At 48.0% G+C, this 21581-nt stretch overlaps 1 protein-coding gene across 1 annotated transcript in view; it reads left to right on the top strand.

Moving 5' to 3' along the window:
* The first annotated feature begins 8846 nt into the window (after nucleotides 1–8846).
* LOC120403214 (apoptosis-associated speck-like protein containing a CARD) overlaps nucleotides 8847–21581 on the top strand; it is an 83822-nt gene continuing 71087 nt past the window's right edge. The window contains exons 1-3 of the mRNA XM_039534073.1: nucleotides 8847–8902; nucleotides 9757–9898; nucleotides 11409–11450. Of these exons, the coding sequence (XP_039390007.1) occupies nucleotides 9823–9898; nucleotides 11409–11450 (118 nt within the window). The 5' untranslated portion in view covers nucleotides 8847–8902; nucleotides 9757–9822. The remainder of the gene's footprint in view (nucleotides 8903–9756; nucleotides 9899–11408; nucleotides 11451–21581) is intronic.

Genomic DNA, 21581 nt, shown 5'->3' with positions numbered 1-21581 from the left:
CTATATTTCGGCTTAGAAAATCAACAACTAAGGAGGATAGGACCAGGGTCTGTGAAATCGCGAGTGGTGAGGAGAGAGTGAATAGGCTAGTGTTATTTACCCCTTCATAATACCACAGGAACCGAGGCCGCTCAATGACATTAATAGGCGGCAGGTTTAAAACAAACAAAAGAAGTACTCCTTCACACAACATACAGTGACTAGGTGGAACTCATTGCCAGAGGATGTGTGAAGGCCAAAGTATAACTGGATTCAAAAAGAGGCTTAAATAAGTTAATGGAGGATAGGCCCATCAGGCTGTGTAAGATAGTCAGGACACAACCCCATGCTCGTTTCCCTAAACCTCTGACTGCAAACTGGGACTGGACAATGGGGATGGATCACTCGATAATTGCTCTGTTCTGTTCATTTGCCTCTGAGCACCTGGCATTGGCCTGTTGGAAGACAGGAGTATTGGGCTAGATGCACCATAGGTGTGACCCAATATGACCATTCTTATGAAAGAAGCTGAGAAAGTAATGGATGGATTTAATCAAGAAGGTGGATGTTAGTGTTGCCTTGAACGAACCAAAGGCTGGTGGAAGCTTGCACGACTTGACTCAGATGATGGATGGAATGGAGCTAGAATGAAGGTAGGAATAGATTAGAATAGAACCTACAGAATCAAGTCAGCATTTGACAGAGGAAGAGAAATTTTCAGACTGTTTGAAATAGTTTGTTTGACTGTTTTCTTAATCCTCATTTAATTGCAGTACCTAATAAACAGTTGACAGAAAGCAAGTCTGTATTAAAAAGATTCAAACACGTGTGCTCACAGCACATTCACTAAAGATTGCCACATTTACAAGCCCAAGAATGATTGCATGAGAGAAAAAAGTTACTCTTGAGATGTGTTAGATGAAATATTTCCCCTGTGGGAGGTAAGTGAACATCAAGAAGAAGATTCCACAGCAGGTCAGGGAAGAAAGGACAAATGCAAGTTATGTCCAACAGGAGGTATCTGTCCATCTCCCTCCTAGAGTTCATCCAAATCCATCCATCCCTAACCTCTGTCTGTCCATCCATCCATCCATTTTCTCCCTCTATATAATCCCCCACAGTCCTTCTGGCGTGCTGCTTAATCACCTGTCCCCCAAACTAGGATCTCTTGGTCACCTGGGAATACCATCAGAGATGACTGAGCGTGAAGCTAGAATCCAGCCCTGATCGCTGGAGTCCCCTGTACCAGCCATCTGCCAGGAGGTCCCAGGCCACAGAGCAGCTCCCAGCTCTGGCCACAAGCTGCCCAGAGTCCTCCTCACAAGTGCTGTGAGAGATCCCAGGAAGCTGTAATGCTGTTCCTGTGTTTTAGGATCCTCCTAGAAAGAAATGAGCAGGGTGCCAGGAGCCCAGATGGGAACCAGGAGACATGCAGGTGGGACCTGGGGCTGGGATTCAGTGTCACCCCCCTCTGCAGGAGCCTGTGTCTGGGGCGCAGGCCAGCTCCTATTGCACTGAGTGTGCGAAGTGTGTCCGTGGGGAAGGAAGGGGCTCCATGTAACAAATACAATTACTACAATAGACTCAGCAAGCACTACTGAGTGTGTGGATCAGAAGCACTCCCTCCACTGAAGAGAGATCTCTCTAGTTGAGAGGGGCGAAACGAGTTCGTAGTGCCATCCCATAACACAGGAGGCTGCCAACCCCTGCAGGACTGTGCCAGGAGGTGAGGCTGAGCCTCCCTTTGTTACACGAGGGCTATGAGATTCTCTCACTGACTGTGGGGAGGTGAGGTCTAGCAGCTTAGAGTGGTGAGGCAGCAAGTCAGGACACCGGGGTTCAATCCTGGCTCTGGGAGAGCAGTGGGGCTGTGGTCGGGAGCTGGAGGACATGAGTCCTAGGTGACATTGACAGCTCTCTTGCAGAAGTGCTTACGTGTGGCCTTGGTGACAAGTCATTTCCCCCTTCTCTGCCTCAATTTCCCCATCTGTGAGAATGGGGGTAATGTTGCACTGCAGTGGGATTTATGTTGTAAGTCATGATCATGAAGCCATGCAGTCAGCAATTAATTGGAGTGCTAAGAGGCGGGAGGTGTTACTATTTCACCTATTTCCCTTTCAGTTAGAAAGTCTGGGATAAATAAGTGATGCCACCCCGTTTTGAGTGAGATCAGGAGCTGGGAGGATCCATCTGGCACTACTTAACCTTGCTCTTCCCTCCCGCTGCTCCCCGTGCCATGCAGGGTTCCACCTCCCTGGGGCAGGCTCGTTCAAGTGCTCTGAAACTGAACTGGGATTTGAAGTGAGGGCAGCGTGTGTTCAATACAGATACAACTCTAGGGGATGCATCTGAGAGGAGAATGGAGCACTCCTGAATGGTTGGTGATTGGCCTTTGTTCAACATCAGAGCCAGAACCGGCCCGCGGCCGTGGCAACCGTTCACCTCCACACGTCTGTGCCTGCTTGGTACGGTAGCTAAGAGGCTATAAATGGCTTCATGCCCTGACTGACCCCCTTCGCCACTTTCATGTGCTGCAGGCAGCTTATTTATTGATTTTTAGTGTGGTAGCACCAGAGCTGCTGAAATTAGGGATCAGGGCCCTGGTGCTGGGTGCTGAACAAAAGCAGTCTTTGCGGACACAAACACTAAATCAACTGTCCAGTTAACCTTGTGTTGAGGACGTGGTTGTATTTTTAATTAGGTCAAACAGCAAAGTTAGTGCTCTCGGCCTGTCCTCGGCGCACGACAAGCTGCCGGCATTGCTAACAGTCGGCAGTTTAATGGTCACTATCTCGAACCAGGGGTTGCCAGTGAAGAGTGAGCTGTGACTTGAGCTAAAGAGGCAGGCTCTGCCCGCGCTTGGACCTGCTGATCGACTCTGTACGCTCTTTGGATGGGGCTGGGGGCAGCATGACCCACACTGACCAGTGGCTCTGTGTGCATGGCGTTAGGATGTACAGTAGGCCAGTCTTGTTTCTGCCTGTAAAAGCATGTAACCCCTTCTGCCCCTCTGGGTTGGCAGCAACAGGAGCCAGGTTCAGTATCCAGGGGTTCCGTTTCAATAGCATGATAAAACCAAGCTCGAGCCCCCACCCAGTGACCTGGGACAATTACCTGCCCTCCCGGCGCCTCAGAGGCAATACTTCACTCATAGCGCCGAAGTCTGGAGTGCAAAATCCTTTTAATAAAGGAGAGGAGGAACAAACAAGCAAACCCCACTCAAGTACATTTGGCACTGTCCAGCAGGGTCTTAAGTCCAATCACCCCAAAGTCAACAACCAAAGTCTCAGTCTCTGGTCAGTGTACCCAGAGTTCAAAAAGTTTATCTGCAGAGTTCCCAGGTGGAAATGGGGAGAAGTGCACACACACAGGGTGCTAAGGGACACCTTCAGTGGGCCAGGGCCGACTGCCTGCTTCTCCGTGGAGTTCTGCTGCGGCCTTCACCAGTCACTGGCTCACACCTACCAGCTGTGCTGCTCTCCAGCAGACCCGTGAACCCCTCCAGCCGTCCCCACAAACGCTCACCTGCTCACTGTTCCATGGGCTGCTCCAACGTGCTGCAGACTGCTCACTCTGCCAGCTGCTTGGTGATGTAGATCTTCAGGCTCTCCCACTACTTGCTGGCACTCAGTGATTTCCGCTCGAGTAAGCAAGTTCTTTTAGTGACTTCAGCTCTTGAAGTGATTTCCAACTTGTAGTAGGAGAGCCCCAGTGCCATGGCCCAATGTAGATTCAGGTCAAGCAGCCTCTAGATAGACTCCTAAAGGATTCAAAATTAGCTCTGCTCTTTAACAGTGGAGAGAGGAGGAAGTGCAATTGGTGTTCCCAGGCCCTCCAAAAGGGAGCCCATGCCATCAGTACACACAGTCCCCACCCTCTCTCCCTTCACAGGTTTTGAACCCATGTCCTTCAATAGCAAGAGTACTATTTAATGTAGGTTGAGTCATTTTTCTGTCATAAAGCAGTCTCATAGTTCCTCATTCACATAATTAAGGTAACAGCCCCTTTTTTTATTCACCCACAATAACAAGGAGATTGGGGATTCCACAATCATGAAAATAACCATCCCATGCTGCTGTGTGTTATGCTAAGTGGAGTGGGTTTTCCAATGCAAATGTACATTCCTAAAATTCCTTTGCCCACTCTCTGTGCTTTTACAGATGTCAGGTGATCTCATCCTGACTCTGCTTACACTTAATGTGGCCGTCCCACTTGCTGTCAGTCTCTGAGAGGCCACGCCTCTCGGAGGCATCAGCACCTGGAACAAGGCAGAGTAAGCGATCTAGGGGCTGTAGGAAGGATGAGCACCAAGCAATCTAGCGTCCAAGCTCAGAGGACCGTAGATGGCCAGTGCAGCCTAAAGTGTCCCGGGCTGCCACTCCAGGTGGTAGGAAACCAGGACCACCCCGAACTCCACAAGGACCCAGCCTAGGGTCCCTAGCAGTGGCAAAGCGATCTGCCACTGGGTGTGGGGATCCAGCTGCAACAAGCTGACATAGCCAATCATGTGGCCAGACAGTAGTTGGCTGCTCGTGGGCTACTTACTACCCTCCCTGCAGGGTGTACTGCCATTGGCAATCACCCAACCACGCTCCTCTGTGTCCAGGTCACTTGGGGTCATCCTTGGGACAGCAGAAGTCTTTGAGGGCTCCAGGCTGGCTGACATCTATTTCCCTCGGGGCTCCATTAACTGAGCTACAAGGCCCACCTCTTATACTACCAGTTCCTGTCACCCTTCCACTTTGTGTCAGTGCTGGGCCTTCCTAGTTGCCTCTGCCTACTTTGCATGGCCAAATTTGTTACATGATTTGAAACTCTGTCCCTGCACTGCGGTCATGAGGTTTCAGTCAACATCTCCTTCAGGTGAATTGAACCAGTTGGCACCTTTCGGGGCCAGATTTTTTCAGAAATGTATGTCTAAAGTTAGATTCCTAATTCCATGTTTGAAGCAGGGCGGCTCTAGACCCCAGCGCGCCAGCTTGCCTTGGCGTGGGGCGGCGCATTTTTTCAGGAGGAGGGCGGCAGGCGGGTCAGCGGACCTTCACGCAGCCATGCCCCTGCGGGGAAGTCTACGGGCCGTGGGACCAGCGGACCTCCATGGGCGTGACTACGGGTGCGCTGGTGCCCGAAGATGAACCTCCGCGAGCATGACTGATTGTTCCCGCGGCTGGGTGAACCTCCTGCGGGGATGCCTGCGAGCTCCACTGGAGCCGTGGGACCAGCGCACCCTCCGCTGGCATTGGGCGGGACCAGTGCCCGACGGCGCTCCCTACGACATACGCCCCTGCTTAGAGGCGTTGGATGAGCACAACCCCTGTGTTTAGGCACCCAAACTGCAGTGGCCCCCTTTTCAAGGAGCTGGGCGCATTATTGGCTTCCATGGAGCAATGTGCAAATCAGACTGCACAGTTTAGGTTCCTTAAGTTGAACTGGGGATGTGCTGTATGGAACTGGGCATTGCCTGAAAGCTTTTGCCAAGTTTCTCAGTTTCCTTATTGCAGAAGTGTTAACTGAAAATCTCCTAATTTTCTAACATTCCCAACAGGCTCCAAAGCCATGGGGAGGAGGTATCTGTGCTCTGCATCTTGCAAGCTTCATTGCTCCCTGAGAATATTTTTTTGTAAATATGAATAAATGTAAATGTGAAAGCGAAGAGAATCACAAGGTGAAAGAAACAATTCTGACACTGACCTTAACACCCAACGTACTGCTATACAAGTAAACCCCATTAACTCCTCTTTATATTCAGCAGTTCCTGTATTATCCCTATTTTGAATGGAAAACTGAAGCTCAGAAGGCCCAGCTATGTCTGGATGTAGAAGAAATTTTATCTGAACTTGGGTTATTGCCGGACTATGAAAATAGATAACAATCCAAAAATATAGCATTCTGTATTTTCGGACGTTGAAAGGAAAATATTTGTTGATAACAGCTTGAAGTTGCATTTTTAAACTCTCTGATATTTTTACAAAGAATACCGTTTTGTCTCTTCCAGTCCCATCGCACTGGAAAGGGATTGCATGAGGTTACATTGTAAAATCATTTTCTTTAGTTGGAAGCCTGTTGCAATCCTGCAGCTGGCACCAGCTAATAGGACTAGATACTTATAAAATAAGACCTTTCCATTCTCTCTCATACTTAGGTTTAAAAGGTTCGTAACAGGGACAAGTTAAGGTGATTAGCGACTGAAGTTAACTCCGACTGTCCCCAGTTAATGGTTGTATTGGATGGTTTTTCAATTAATGTTAAAACTAGCATAAGGACTGTATGTCACGTTAGTTTGTGATTTCCATGGATTTGTGTTTGGTGGTTGACGACTGTTCATCGTTGATACCCTTGTGAACGCCTTAATCACAAAAGTTCCTCTGTATCCACTGACAGGGGACATTTGACATTTCTCTCAGATCTGCAGATCCTTGGCTCTCACTGGTATGGGGATGACCTGGAGGAACCAACAGGGTGAGGCCGTTCCGCTGTATGGAGGGCAGCTTCTCTCCCTGTGTGGAGTTGACACATCTGTTCTGGATTCACCATCATTCCAGTTCACTCCATGATGCTGATCTGACACTCTGGGCTGCAGACACAACCCTTCACCTCACACAGTCCCAATGGCGGCTGCAGCTGAGAGGTAAATGAGAACCTCCCGGTAGCACTGAGAATGAGATACCAGCCACCATGGAGACTTGCAGAGACAGGGAAATCTCAGGGCAGGCAGGGCTGTTGTGAAGGCTGAGTCCCCAGTGCTGGGTGAGGCAGACTAATCTGGGTAATAATCATAAGTGGAAGGTCACTGCCTGTTGAGTGCAGGGCTCTGCACTTCTGGCAATTACACCTCTAAGCCAACTCAGTGTCCTGGCCATTTGGACTCCTCATTCCCTCCTCGCTCCTGTATTACGTTAAAGGGTTTTTCCCCTGGTATTGTCCTCTCACTATATATGCTGACCACAATTATTCACTCCTCAGGCATATTTGCTACACCTTTTTATATTTGCTGTGGCCTTTATATTCTGGTCTGGCTGTCAGCCTCCTCTGTTTCCCTTCATTTCCCAGGCTGATCCTGCGTTGCTGCCACTGCATGGTAGCTACGCCTGTGAAGTTTTGTGAAATCAATGGAGCTATTATTAGCAGTAATGTTCAGCACGTGTGTATGTGTTTAGCAGGATCAGTCTTAGCTGCATGGAGACATAGGGCAAGTATCCTGACCAGAAAATCCCACCTGTCCCACAGGTCTCTTGTCTCTTCTTTCAGCACATAGGGAACTCAGTGTCATTCAATAGTCACCCTGCAGGGTGGGGGCTCTCCTAAAGCTTCTGGCCCCCACGTTTTTAAAGGCCATTCAGGTGCTGTTGAGCTCAGCGATCCTCGAATCTAAGAATTGTGCTGTGGAAGGTCACAGCTCACTGGGTAGGTGGACAGCATGTGTCCTATCTGGCCTGCCTTGGCCATTTGGGCTCTTTGTTCCCTGGCCCCACACTTGTTTTCTTCCCCCACCCCTCTGTTGACAGTAGATGGGAATAAGACTTCCTAGTACAATCTTTTGAAAATGTGGGCTCCTAAATCAGCTCAGCATGTTATACTAAAAACAGATAGCATATAAATATCTTTACACACGTGGAGCCTTGACTGCTGGGTCAAGTTCAGTGCCCTGGGGTCTTGGGACCATTTTCCCTGCTGTGTTGATAAAAGCCTCTTCTGTGTGAGGCTTTGCAGTACAGTAGAACCGGGCTGCCTGCAGGAGCGCAGATCAGAAAGTCTTTTCTTTTGTCTTGGAGGAAATTTTGATTTATTTGGCAAAAACAAAAACAACAACAAAACCCAAACCAACAACTAAAAGTATTTTTTCCATTTTTTGGCAACTGGAAAACATTTGGCTTACCAAACTTCAGTTTTCTGACAAAATCACCTATTTCAAAAGAAATTTAAAGTTAAAAACCCAATTTTCTGTCAAAAATAGAAAGTTGATGGAAACACTTCTACCAGCTCTACTCCCAGCGTCTCCAAACCAACTAGGCGGAAGCAAGGGGGAGAGGAGTAGTACGTGCGTGTGGTGTGAAGGGGTAAACTCATGGAAGGTGGCACCTCCTTGTGAGTGCTCAGGGGATCACCTCTCAGTTCGTCTGGTGCCGTCTCCCATCAGTTACTCAAGCTGTGACCCCCTCCTCTTCACAACTCAGGGTGCTCCTTCTTCGTGGCTTGGTCCTCCAGCCAGGCCACTGTATTGTCCTCCCCTTTGGGGTAACCAAGCCTCTTCAGACCAGCTGTCCAGTTGCCATCTCCAATGCTCCTATGCCACTCCCTAGGGGCTGGTAGAGAACCCAGGCCTGCCCTCTACACTGGATTCCAGACCAGGGACTCTATAACCAGCAACGAAGGTTTGCACAGTCATACCCCTTGCTGCTGTTTCCCTGGGTGGCTTCCTACCCAGTCCTCTCAGGCTTCCTTTTCCTCACTACTCCTCTGGGATTGACTCTTCTTCCAGGGCTAGAACCCTGGGGCTCATCCTCCCTCTTGGGTTTTTTCCCTCCCCTCCTCTCTGCTGCCAAAGAGCGACTGCAGTTTCTCTTCCTGCAGCCTCTTTCTGCTACAGACTTCCTGGCTGTATAATGCAGCCTACTCCTGCCCAGCTGGGCTTCTCGTTCAGTTAGGTTTGGCTCTCCCTCCAGGTGCTGCCAGTTACCCTCATCGGCCCCTCAGACCCACATTAATCCCTTCAGGGCCTGTGGAGGGTGGGGAGGACCCCATTACAGGAGGGGAGTGGTTGATGCCAGAACTGATGGTTCTTGAATTTTTTCAGGCAATCAGAAAACATGAGGAGAAGCACCAGTCAGTTTCTGTGGACAAACCTCCTCAAACCAATGGGCCCCTGTACTTTGGCACTGATTATACGGTGTGCTGCTCTCCAGAGGCAGAGATAACACCCAAAGTAGGTGACATGACAAAGGCTGGGTCTTCACTAGAAATGCTGCAGCGGCGCTACTCTAGCGCTTCAGTGTGGATACTCACTGCAGTGTTGGGAGGTTACTTAATCCACCTCCCCTAGAAGCATTTACTAGGTCGATGGAAGAATTCTTCTGCCAACCTAGTGCTGCCTACATCGGGGATTAGGTCGTCTTAACTATGTCATTCAGGAGTGTGGATTTTTCACATCGCTTAGCGACAGAGATGGGTTGAGCTAACTTTTTAGTGTAGACCTGGTCTTATTTATTCTGAGGTTCATAAAACATTTGCCCAGCTAGGAACTCCCTGGGTGCAGGTATGATCTAATTAACCACAAAATATAGTGTTGGCAAATCTCAGCCCCGATAGATACGCCTGGCACATCTGCCCAGTTGATCTCACATGTTTCACCTTTCTCAGAATAACTGCTGAGTGGGAGTTTAGGGAGAGAGATCCCATCTGAAATAGCCAGGGCCAAACTACACAGGTCTGTAGAGAGGGGATCACCGTGGAGATGTCCCACATATAAGATGAAAAGCCTTGGACAAACACAGATGGAAAAGAGCGCGGCTGCATAGCTGTGAAACAACTGCCGTGCACCACCACTGAGGCAGCTTCATTTCAGTGCCGGGTGAGTGATCCCTGCTCAGTTTGGGATTAAAGTGCTAAATGCAGTAAGTGAAAGATATTATTAATAATTCATTAACTCCTAATTAATATGGTAAAGCTGTCCTGGTGTGTCCAGCTGGATCACTCATTAGGATCCACGTGCCTTATTCCTTCCTGCCCTGCTGGCTCAGGTGAGGTCTCCCCTGATGCAACTCCTTGTCTTTGCCTCAGAAACTGACATTTTCCTATACAAGTTGGGAGAATCGGCAGCCCTTCATTGAAGTCTTCATCGAGGAAATGAAGAGGAGTGTGCAGCTCAGCGTGACAGAGAGCTCATCCGATGAACCTCGCTGGGAGGCCACATTGAGACCAAGTAGGCCCAGTGGGATGCTGTATTCTCTCATGGGAAGGCTTCATAAAACCCTCTTGGTGTTCCCAGCAATGAAGTTCACAATTCAGTCACAGAAAGGTTTTTGCCCAGTTCTCGTTGCAAGGGGATTCACTCCTGTGGGGTTTGGGTGCTTTGTACAACTCAGCAGCTCCTAAGCGTGGAAACCTGAAACCTTTTGTGGTGCTGAGAGTTCTGCAGGAACAGAGCTTCAGTCGGTGCAAGTCTGAAGGGTTGGTGGCAAATAACCTATGTTTAATAGCTGTTCTGAAAATTGGGGCTGCCTTCCAGTTCATGGTCTGAGTAGCTGTCTGTGGGAATGGCCTTGGGAGACATCGGCGTGCAAGACACCTGACTGCAGGGTGCTCTGTGCCTCTCCTAAGAGTGGGCCAGGCAAATCGTAGAAAGAATTGTCAAACTCAGCTTCACTAGGGACTTTAACAGTCTTTTTTCCCATGTGTTTGTACGGTGCCTGGCACAATGGGGTTCTGGTGCATGACTGGGTCTCCTAGATGCTACCATAATACACCTAATAAATAACATCCAGAGCCTAGCACAATGGGTCCTGGGCCATGGTTGGGGCTCCTGGGCACTACCACAATTCAGATAATTAATAATAAAAAATGGGGAAAATACACTACAATTTAATATCCATTAAGGTGTTATAGTTGTGGTACAATGGGTTTCACATGTCGTTATGAAAACAATGTACTATGGTGTTGAGTGGTGGTAAAGTATCAGAGGGGTAGCCATGTTAGTCTGGATCTGTAAAATCAGCAAAGAGTCCTATGGCACCTTATAGACTAACAGACGTATTGGAGCATGAGCTTTCGTGGGTGAAGACCCACTTCGTCGGATGCATGGTGTTGAGTGGTGGTAAAGGCAGCCATCAGAGGTAGTGTTTGCAGAACCATCAGAGATCACTGGGGATACTTAAGTATTCACCTTTGTTCCTAACAGCAGGTACAGTTGAGACTGTTTTATGGTTGTTGCATTTGATTTTTTTGTTGTTTTTCTTGAAAAAGAAATAAGGAACATTTTCTAAAAACACGACCATATTGGAGACAATGGACCACAGTCAATGGTGACATAAGTGCTGTTGTTCAGTGACATGTCTGTGGATGCCATATCAGTGTGTGTATGTTTTTACATTTCCACTATTTGGTGTTCTGGGGGCGGGGGCAGGGACCCAGTGCAGCTGTCTGTCTAAGAACAGAGACAATGCCATGCTGGACCAGCCCATTGGCCTGTTGAGTCCAGTATCTGAGTACAGTCATTGACAGCCAGTGACAGATGCTTCAGAGGCAGGTGCCAAAGAGGTGAAATCTGAATAAGTCATTAACTGTTGTATTATTCTCTCAGCAATAAAGATAATCACACTGTCATGTGACTGGCTTAGCCAATCAGATCTGAATAGGCCCTGCGTAGCGTCACTGGAGCAGCAGGAGCAGAAAATTATGAAAAAAGTTAGTTTCATCCTTTTTCCCTCTTTCAGAAGATGTTAAACGTGATGCATCGTCAGGAGAACACCACGCAGGTCAGTTGTCCTTCAAGTGATTGTGCACATGTACATTCCACTGCAGGCGACGTGTGCCCAGTGTATGCAAGTCAGAGACTTTTGCCACCAATACCACTAGATGACACAATCACCCCTGCTCTCACCGCTTTTAGATGAGGCCATAAAAGGAATGTGTTTGCCACCTCCTTCTCCATTACTGCTTGCCGCCCGTGGCGAGCTGAAGCTTCCTGCAGCATTTGCTTCAGTTAGCCAGTGTTTCAAATTCCTATCATGTATATAGTTATAGATTGCAATATGTACATGAAATACTACGGTGTTTTGGTAGCCGAGTTAGTCGTAGGATATTAGATAGACAGGATGGGTGATAAAAGATATTACCTCAGTTGCCTTGTCTCTTTAATGTGTATAGTTAGTTTGTTGGTGGATTTATTGTGGGGAAAAAACTAAGACTAGACAATGGTCCCTCCCAATCCAGGAAGATTAATTTCGGCAAGCAGGGGAAGGGAGTCAGGGACAGGGACATCAGGAGAGAATTCCCCTATGGAAGGAACAGAGGCCTGGAGTAGGAAGGTATCACAAGGAAGAGAGGAAGAAGGTAGAGGTGCCAGGGAAGGAGGGGGTCACAGTTCTGGGATTAACTGCACCACTGTCCCCTCCATGGTCTTAGGAGCACCCTTTTAGGGCTCAGGTCTCCAGCCCATCACCTCTCTGTGGGTGAGGTGGTCCCTCCCAGACCAGATTAGTCTTGCAGTCACTCCAAATTACTTTGATTATCCCAGCAGGTCTGACCCAGTCTCTGCTGGTCTGCTCTCTACCAGGGCAGAACCCCATGACAGAGGCCAGCAAGCTTTTACAGAGCACAAGACATTTATTTCAGGACAGACAAAAGCATTCTGAAAATAGATGTGCTTGGTAGAATTTTATTTCTGTTCATTTTATATAATAATGTGAGATTATCACGGTGAGGAAGGGGTATCAGACAAGTAATTATTTAATATAATAATTGGAGATATACCTATCTCCTAGGACTGGAGGGACCCTTGAAAGAGTTCACTAGCAGGATAGTACTGATTTTGCCCCAGATCCCTAGGGGCCACCTCAGAATTGAACTCACAGCCCTAGGTTTAGTGGGCCAATGCTCAAACCACTGAGCTATCACCTCCTGCAAATGACTGAACTGTTGAATCAAAAAGTTGAAGTTTGCAAACATTAAAACAAAGTGTCAACTTCACATGCCAAAATAACATCAAAGTAAACATCCCTTAAAACAAACTTTAATAAGTTCTCATGTGGTATTTTAGGGCTGTTGATTAATCGCGCTAACTCCACGTGATTAACTCAAAAAAATTAATTGTGATTAAAAATTGTTAAACAATAGAAATCGATTAAATATTTTGGATATTTTCTACATTTGTATATTTGTATTCTGTGTAGTAATTGAAATCCAAAGTGTATATTTGTTTTTGACTACAAATATTTGCACTGTAAAATCATAACCAAAAAAATAGTATTTTCAATTCACCTCCTACAAGTAATTGTAGTGCAATTTCTTTATCCTGAAAGTGCAACTTACAAATGTACATTTTTGGTTACATAACTGCACTCAAACAAAACAATGTAAAACTTTAGAGCTTACAAGTCCACTCAGACATTCCTCTTTGTTTATGTCGCTAAAGTCAAACAAATTTGTTTACATTTACAGGAGATAATGCTGCTGCCACCTTATTTACAATGTCACCAGAAAGTGAGAACAGAGTATTTGCATGGCACTTTTTGTAGCTGGCATCATAAGGTATTTATGTGCAGATATACTAAACATTCATATGTCCCTTCATGCTTCGACCACCATTCCAGAGGACATGCTTCATGCTGATGATGCTAATTTAAAAAAAAATGCATTAGTCGTTGTATTGACTCCTTGGAGAGAATTGTATGTCTCTCCCCTGCTCTGTTTTATTGCATTCTGTATATATTTCGTAATAGCAGTCTCCTTATGATTACCTAGCACCGATGTTCTTTTTAAGAATACATTCACTGCAGATTTGACAAAACTCAAAGAAGAGTACCAATGTGAGATTTCTAAAGATGGCTGCAGTGCTTTGCCTCAGCAAGATTTCAGAATCTGAAGTGCCTTCCAAAATCTGAGAGGGACGAGAGTGTAGAACATACTTTCAGAAGTCTTAAAAGAGCAGCATTCACAGTGGAAACTACAGAACCCAAACCACCAAAAAGAAAATCAACCTTCTGCTGAGGTGGCATCTGACTCAGATGATTAAGTGAACATGCATTAGTCCGCCTTGGCATGGGCTGTTATCGAGCAGAACCATCATCAGCATGGGCGCGCCTCCCCTGGAACAGTGGCGCTGAAGCATGAAGACAGATGTACCTTTAGTGCATCTGGCACATAAATATCTTGTGGCCGCCGGCTACAACAGTGCCATGAGAACACCTGTTCTCATTTCCAGGTAACATTGTAAACAGAAGTGGGCAGCAGTATCTCTGCAAATGTAAACAAACTTTCTGAGTGACTGGCTGAACAGAAACAGGACTGAGTGCTGGTTGCAGGCTCCTAGGTCACATTATTTAATTTTTAATAGTTTTTGTACATAATTCTATATTTGTAGTTACTTTCATGATAAAAACATTGCACTAGAGTACTTGTATGCAGGTGAATTGAAATATTATTACTTTTTGTAGAAGCAGCAAAGAATCTGTAACATATAGACTAACAGACGTTTTGCAGCATGAGCTTTAGTGGGTGGGCCACTTCTTGGATACAAGCAGTGGCATCACCCACAGCTCATGCCCAGTTCTTTGCTGCTTCACAGGAGCCCAGGCTTATAACAAAGCTACCCCTCACCAATTATACTTTTGTTTTTACAGTGCAAATACTTGTAATCAAAAATAAAAATAAAGTAGGCACTGTACACTTTGTATTCTGTTATGGTAAATCAATATATTTGAAAATGTAGAATGCATCCAAAATATTTAAATTAATGGTACTCTATTATTGTTTAACAGTGCAATTAATCACATTAATTTTTAATTACCACGATTAATCATGATTCATTTTGTTAATCGGCTTGATAGCCCTAGTATTTTTCTTATTTTGCCTATCCATAATTTTCCAATTATTAGCGATGGTAATATTTCATGATCATTTTTGTGTGTCTGGTGAAATCACTGATAAAAATTGAATCCTTCCAAGCCTAAACACAGATCACAGGAAACAATAAACATTGTCCATACACTAGCCTCGTTTCACGTCTTTACACAGAGACCCTGGCGTGGCCCTTCAACCCATCCAGCAGTGCTTTGCCCTTCTTGGTAGCATCTCATGTCGGTTTCTGTATGCGAAGCCTGGGCCCTCTCAGCCAGTTGTGGTGAACCTTTTACCACACAAACTTCCCTTTGTCTTGTGGGCTTCTTGAACCCAGTGCATGCAATTCCCTCCAGTGAATTATTAATTCTCTGGAGATTTTACTTGTCCATATGGTCTGCAACAGACTACTGATTTCACTTCTTGAGGCCAAAGCTTTTCCCATGGAGCTAGAATACAACTCTAACTCCTTGAAGATACATGTAACACCTGTACAGTCCAGCTAATCCTGGTGCCTGTAGCATTTGGCACAGCTCCATATAACAGTCTTTTGAAGTTTCCATGCCAAGCCTCACATCTATGTGCAGGAGGATCCGTGGAAGGGAAGTAGAGAGCGCTGGGGTGGGAGTGAGGAAGGAGGCCAATGGGATGAGGTAAGGCAGTGATGCTCTGAGTACAGGGCGGGAGCACTCGGATTGAGAGGAGAGTACCAGGGTTGCAGGTAGACAAAAATGCAAGATCACCGAAAGAGCGGGGAATGGTACCTGGGTGAGGAGTAGCTGGACTGGCACTTTGCTGGCTTATGTTCTAGGAGCAGCACAGGGGGCGCAATGAGAGAGATCACCTCCTGGACACCCTGAAAAACCTCCGAAAGGAGGCTGAAGAGTTCAAGAAACAAAGCAGACATTGAGCTGGAGGATACGACCCTGCATACATGAGGCCACCTGGAAGAAGTACAGAGCCTGTGGAGATCCTTGACCTGCTGGTCAAACATTATGGAAATGATTATCGGTGAAGAGTGACCCACGATGGTGCTGGAAGCCATCAACCAGAAACTGGCAGAGAGATTGAAGTGCAGTAGGGGGTGCTTAGCCTATAAAAGTTAATCTAAGTGGCACCTTCCTGCTCTTTTCTTATAAATTGAAGTATTTGATGTATTGTAATAAGTTTACAGATTATTAAAATAAGTTGGCTGTAATGCAGAGAACTAGGCCAAAACCTGTATGTTAAGCTAAGGAAAAATTAAACATATCTATATTAAGACCTTTTACCCAAGTAAAGTTGACCTACATCTTGTTACCCTAAATAAATAAGTGCCGGGCATATGTCTAGAACTTTTTTATCCAGGGCCGCCCAGAGAGAAGGTAAGAGAACCCAATTTGCCCCAGGCCTGAAGCCCCACAGGGGCCCCCACCAGAGTTTTTGGGGCCCCTGGGCCCGGGTCCTTCACTTTCGCTCCGGGAGCTCGAAAAGTCTTCTAACGAGGCTGGCGCAGGAAACTTCTTCTGCTCCCGATGTCGCGGCGGGGGTCGCCTCGCTCGAGCGGAAGGACCCCCGCTGGCGAATCCGCTGAGCGGGTGGGACCCACGCCGAACCTGCGGCCCGATGTGGCGGTAGACCGTGACGAGGGCCCTTCAGTTCCGGGACCCGCCGCCCGAAGTACTGAACCGGCGAGCCTCCGCCAGGCCGCGAGGCGGGCTGCGCCGGCGGTGGGTGCTCGGCGGTAATTTGGCGGCGAGCGGTTGCCAGCGGGTCTTCAGCGCCGGTGGGTTTGGAAGGGCCCCTGCCGCCAGACAGGCTTGGAGTCCTCTGGCGGCCCTGCTTTATCTAGACCAATAGACAGTGGAGAATGGCATGGGGAGGGTTTCCAATTTGTACCCACAGACAACAGGTACACCACAAGAAACTTGGCAATAACACTATGTACATGTCATCAGTAGTGCACAAACATGCAGCCTGGGGTAAGTGTACCCCTAACATTTCTGTAGGTGAGAATGAAATGTGGGGGCATCGGAGGAAGGATTTCTGGCATTTGTGCCTTATAAAAGAGGTGACCTACTCACTAAATTATTCTTCTATTTCTAATTCCTGTCTCTATTCTACTCCTTTTTTCCCTATTGTGTTCCTAACTCTATACTATATTAGGCTGTACTTGTTCTTAAACTTTCCTAAATTCCAGGGGAGTTAGGCTTAAGCTTGGTTTCCCTAAGCTTTTATTCTTAGTTTGTGTATTGGGTTTGATTTTAAGTTTAAGTTAGTAAGTAAACCCTAATTTAGCACTTTGATAGCTCTTAGCATTAGATTCTGCATCTCTCACTCCAAGGGTGAAAGCGCGTGAACCACGAGGCTGGTCACTGTGGCTCTTACCACCAGGTTGTATCGAGAAGGGTGTGAGTATATTAAGCAAAGTTTTTGTGTCATATCATACTATATTACCATATGTATCTTTTGAGTAGTAGAAATGCAATTGTGACTTTGTAGCTAGTTATTTTACCATTTCATTACTATTTCGTGATTTTGGCAAAAATCTTTACAGGCTATATCTGTCTCAGTGTAAGCTTCTGTCATACCCCCAAGGGTCCTTTGTAAATTCTGTGGAGCCTGATTTGGGACAAGAACTTATCTTCCCTGATCAAACAGACTGGTGAACCTAAAACCCGTACTATCCAAAATTAATATTATTAACACTAAATCAGGCTACAGAGGCAGGTCAGGAATTGAGCCAGTGGGATAAGATCAGCTTCCTCCTACAGGATCGTGCATCTCATCTCTGCCCTCCCTCTGCATTCCTGATTCTGAGCATCATCCCAGCTAGGGTGTTCGCATCCCAGAATGAAGGGACAATTGTGTTCATATACAGGAGGCTAGACTATAACACCAGGCCAGAAGGAGCATAAGCCAAAGATACCTAGAACAGAGCTTTTACAAAAACATCCCAATCTTGATTAAAATTGTCAGTGATGGAGAATCCCACGACTCTTGGTAAACTGTTCCAATATTATAAACTCCTCCCTCTCCATATGCAGGAGCCACTGGGAGCAGATTCAGCTTCGATTCCTTTAGAGTTCCTGGTTTTCTGAACCTTAGACTGAGTGTCTTTCATTCTCTCTCTGTGCTCCTTTCCCTGGTGCCTTTCAGCCCCTACTCCTGTCTGTGATCTACAGTTTCATCCTTATTTTTATTTCCCTCCACTCTCACTTTAATACATGTTGTCACAGAGCCAGTTGGGCGCCCCCTACCAACCTGCTTTGAGAGGAATCCAGCCTCTGCTGCTCTGGATCTCAGGGGTTTCAAGCTGCCGGGCCTGCAGTCAGCTTCTGCCCCAATCTTGGGGTGCAAGGCATACTCTTCGAGGTGCAGATCTGCTGTCCAGCACCTGTCCTGAGAACTGGAACCTGCTGTCTCTCTGCCTTGCCTGGGGCCCAGCGCTGACACTTCAGATGTCCCCACACAGTTTTTGTCTGGTGCCCCAATGCTGCAGAAGGGATTTGCCAGGGCCCCAAAGGAGTGAAGAGTGATTTCTGGTACATTTAGTAGACATGGAAATGTTTATTGTTTTGCATATGTTGTCTCTGGTTGGTCTTACCCTGAATAAATGTGTTTAATTTGAAAGAGCTGTTTGGTTCACTGGCAAATCATTGTCATTGTGTAACCTTTGGGTGGGCTAGAGTTCACTTCATTACACTTCTCCAGTGCCCCCCTCCCCAACTCCCATAGAAGAGTAGCTGGAGACCCAGCATTCAGTCTCTAAGGATTTTCAGCAAGGATTGCACAGGGTTGACCTCCCCACATTCAAGTCCCAAAAGGAACTAAAGTAATGAATTTAATTAAAGAACTTTATAAAATCTTATGACAAAGAAACAAACAATCTAATTTTTACAGCATGACACGGCTATATTATAATTCACGGACATTACCTTCACAGTTATTCAGAAACATAAAGAAAACAAATGAAAAGCTGAACAGTTCAGTCCCCACAGAAATACAGTGAGAAGAAACTGAAAGTTCCCAAAAGCTTAGGTTTTGTGCACCTAAGTCTCAGTTAGAGTCTTTGATCACCAAATCTATACAGTCTGCTGGGTCTAAAACATCATCTTCCCTCCCCTTGCTTGTAGGAATCTTCAGCTGGAGTCCATCCAGACTCTTCCTCTGCTGAAATCACTGCTCATGGGTACAGTTTAGATGTATGAGAAATAGTTCTAGCCCTCTGGTGGGAAACAGGCTGGCTTACCAGCCCCACACTGCATAGGGCATGTACACCACTTCCCCTGTCTGTTGGAACCTCCTCATTTATAGCCTGTTCTGTGGTCTCCGAGTGCCTTCTGCACTGGTGAAGCTGGGGTGGGGTAAACAACATTTTCCTCACAGTGAATCACAGGGATCAGTGTGTGGTTCGTGCAAAATTAATCAGTTGGACTGAACCACTATGAGGCTGTTGAGAGAGCGATGAACAAAGAAGGTTGCCACTGTATTATCAGGAACATGGAATTAGGCTCCTCATAGAATGGCTGAGGGCCTGACCCAAAGCCCATTGAAATCAATGGAAAGACAACACAGGAAGGGAGGGGTGCACAGCTGTGACTGACATGGGGGCTCCAGTCCCAACGAGGGCCCAGCTCTGCTCCTGGACTCCCAGCTCCCATTCCCAGAAACCCCAGCTCCGGCCCTCCCCATGCAGCCAGCTCTGGGCACAGCAGTCTTCCACTGCCCCTGAGCCCACAGCATCTGCCTGGGGCAGCCTCCCCCTGCCACTGCCTGGGACCCTGCAGCCAAGGCTCCTAGCACAGGCACAGCCCTGCCAGGGGTCTGCAAGCCCTGAGCCCTGGGGAGCCCTTCAAAGCCCCCTGGCACCCAGCCCAGCCCCTGATTGGCTGCTCCAGACTCCTTTATGCAAATAAGTCCCCATCCCCTGAAGCAAACAAGGGCCCAGGTGGCCCCTTGGGGGGAGGGAAGCTCAGAATGTCCCTGAGGTGACAGTTAAACTGACATAGCTGACCCCCAGGGGAGCAGGGGGGAGGGGTTGAGCTCAGGGAATCCCTCAGGGGCTAGAGGGGGGGATTCAGAATGGGGCCAGGGAGGAGCTTGGTAGGAGGGATCAATTGGAGAGGGGAGGATTTGGGGGGGTCAGTTGGCTGAGGGGAGCTTGGGAGGGGTGTTAATTGTGAAGGGTGTGTTTTGTAGGGTTCCCAGCTGCCTAATCCGAAAAATGCAAAAACACTTGCCCTGCCCCTTCTCAAAGGCCTCACCCCCACTCACTCCATCCCCCCCACCCTCACTCACTTTCACCGGGATGGGGCAGGGGATGCAGGCTCTGGGTTGGGGCTTAGGAGTTCGCAGCGTGGGAGGGAGCTCTGGGCTGAGGCTGGGGAAAGGGGTTAGGGTGCAGGAGGGGGCTGAGGGCTGGGAGTTGGGGTGCAGGAGGGGCTCGGTGCGGGAGGGGGTGTGGGTTCTGGGAGGGAGTTTGGTTGTGGGGGGGCTCAGGGCTGGGATGCAGGAGGGGGTGCAGGGTTGCGTGCTGTGACTGGGTGGCACTTAAATGTATAGATTTAAAGAAAACCCTGTTACAAGAAAATACAAAACTGAGACTAGCAAAATAGAAATGACTCTGTCCCCATTCCTACGTTTACAGAAAAGTTGGTGACTCCGACTAGTTGAGACAATTTAACTAGAACAGTTTGGCTAAAATTGAAACCAGATTCAAAGCACAGAATTAAAATAGAAATTGTTATTTTCCCCTCTCAATTTTCCCTGGCTATAATTAACGCTGCCAGGGCTTCCCTGTTGGAGGGTAACATTATCACTAAACTGCTGCAAAATGCTCCAGGGTTAAGTGCACCAGCCTGCTTCCTGCTCCTGGGCTAAGCTTCTCCCAACTCATACAGGGCACATGGCCCTTTGCAAAGCAGCTCCCCTGACTGCTCCCCCTCATGGAGTCTGACCTCAGCAACGGGGAACCTATTGGAGCAGACCCAAAACTACCACACCCAATTCCAGTAGCTTCTGGAGGTGGAGGGCTAAATCTGCCCAGCAACAATGACCCAGACACAATTCACTCCTACCCTCCCCAAAGAGGGTCTCTTAAAGAGATATTCACTATTAGACACGGATTACAATTGCCGTTGGAGAGAAATTATAGAGCAGGGGCTGTCTATTCATTAGAGCTGCTTGGGATAGTCACAGTGAACTGGTCTGGAGGGTGAGGCATGTGGTTCCCTGTCTAGAGAGAGGTGATGGCTGGAGGCCTGAGACCTTGAAGATCAGGGCCGCCCAGAGGATTCCGGGGCCCGGGGTCTTCGGCGGCAGGGGGCCCTTCCGTTTCTGGACCCGCCGCCGAAGTGCCCCGAAGACCCGCGGCGGGGGCACCCCTCTGCCAAATTACCGCCGAAGTGGGACCCGCCACCGAAGCGCAGCCCGGTCTTCGGCGGTAATTTGGCAGAGGGTGCCCCGCCGCGGTCTTCGCACTTCGCGGCGGGTCCCGGAACGGAAGGGCCCCGCCGCCGCCGAAGACCGGGCTGCACGTCGGCGGCGGGTCCCGCTCCGTCTTCGGCGGTAATTCGCCAGCGGGGGGTCCTTCCGCCCCAGAGCGGAAGGACCCCCCGCCGGCGAAGACCGGGAGCTGCAGAAGCTCCTGCGCCCGGCCGCACAAGAGGTTGCCGGCCCCCCCGGCGGGGGTGAAGGACCCCGCTCCGGGGCCCGAAAAACTCTGGTGGGGGCCCCGTGGGGCTCGGGGCCTGGGGCAAATTGCCCCTCTTGCCCCCCCCCGTCTGGGCGGCCCTGTTGAAGATATCCCTTGAGCAGACCATGCAACGTGCCAAAGGTGCAATTATCTTGCAGCCGTGACACATGTGAGCTCTATTTCCATATTTAAGAAGCAATAATGACACTGCTGATCATTTGGGAAAGTTTCTTCCCCCTCTACTGTATAAGTTGCTTTAAACAGTTCTGGCCAAGTAACTCCTCTGGTAGCTCACCTGAACATGTCACCAACTCACAGTGATCCAGTCTCTCTTTCTCTCTCTGCTGTAATCCAGTCTGTTGTAACTCTGAAT

This window comes from Mauremys reevesii, linkage group 4 (genome assembly GCF_016161935.1).
Source record: "Mauremys reevesii isolate NIE-2019 linkage group 4, ASM1616193v1, whole genome shotgun sequence".
In the NCBI taxonomy this organism is placed as follows: domain Eukaryota; kingdom Metazoa; phylum Chordata; order Testudines; family Geoemydidae; genus Mauremys; species Mauremys reevesii.
This window is presented reverse-complemented; position numbering and strand designations above follow the sequence as displayed.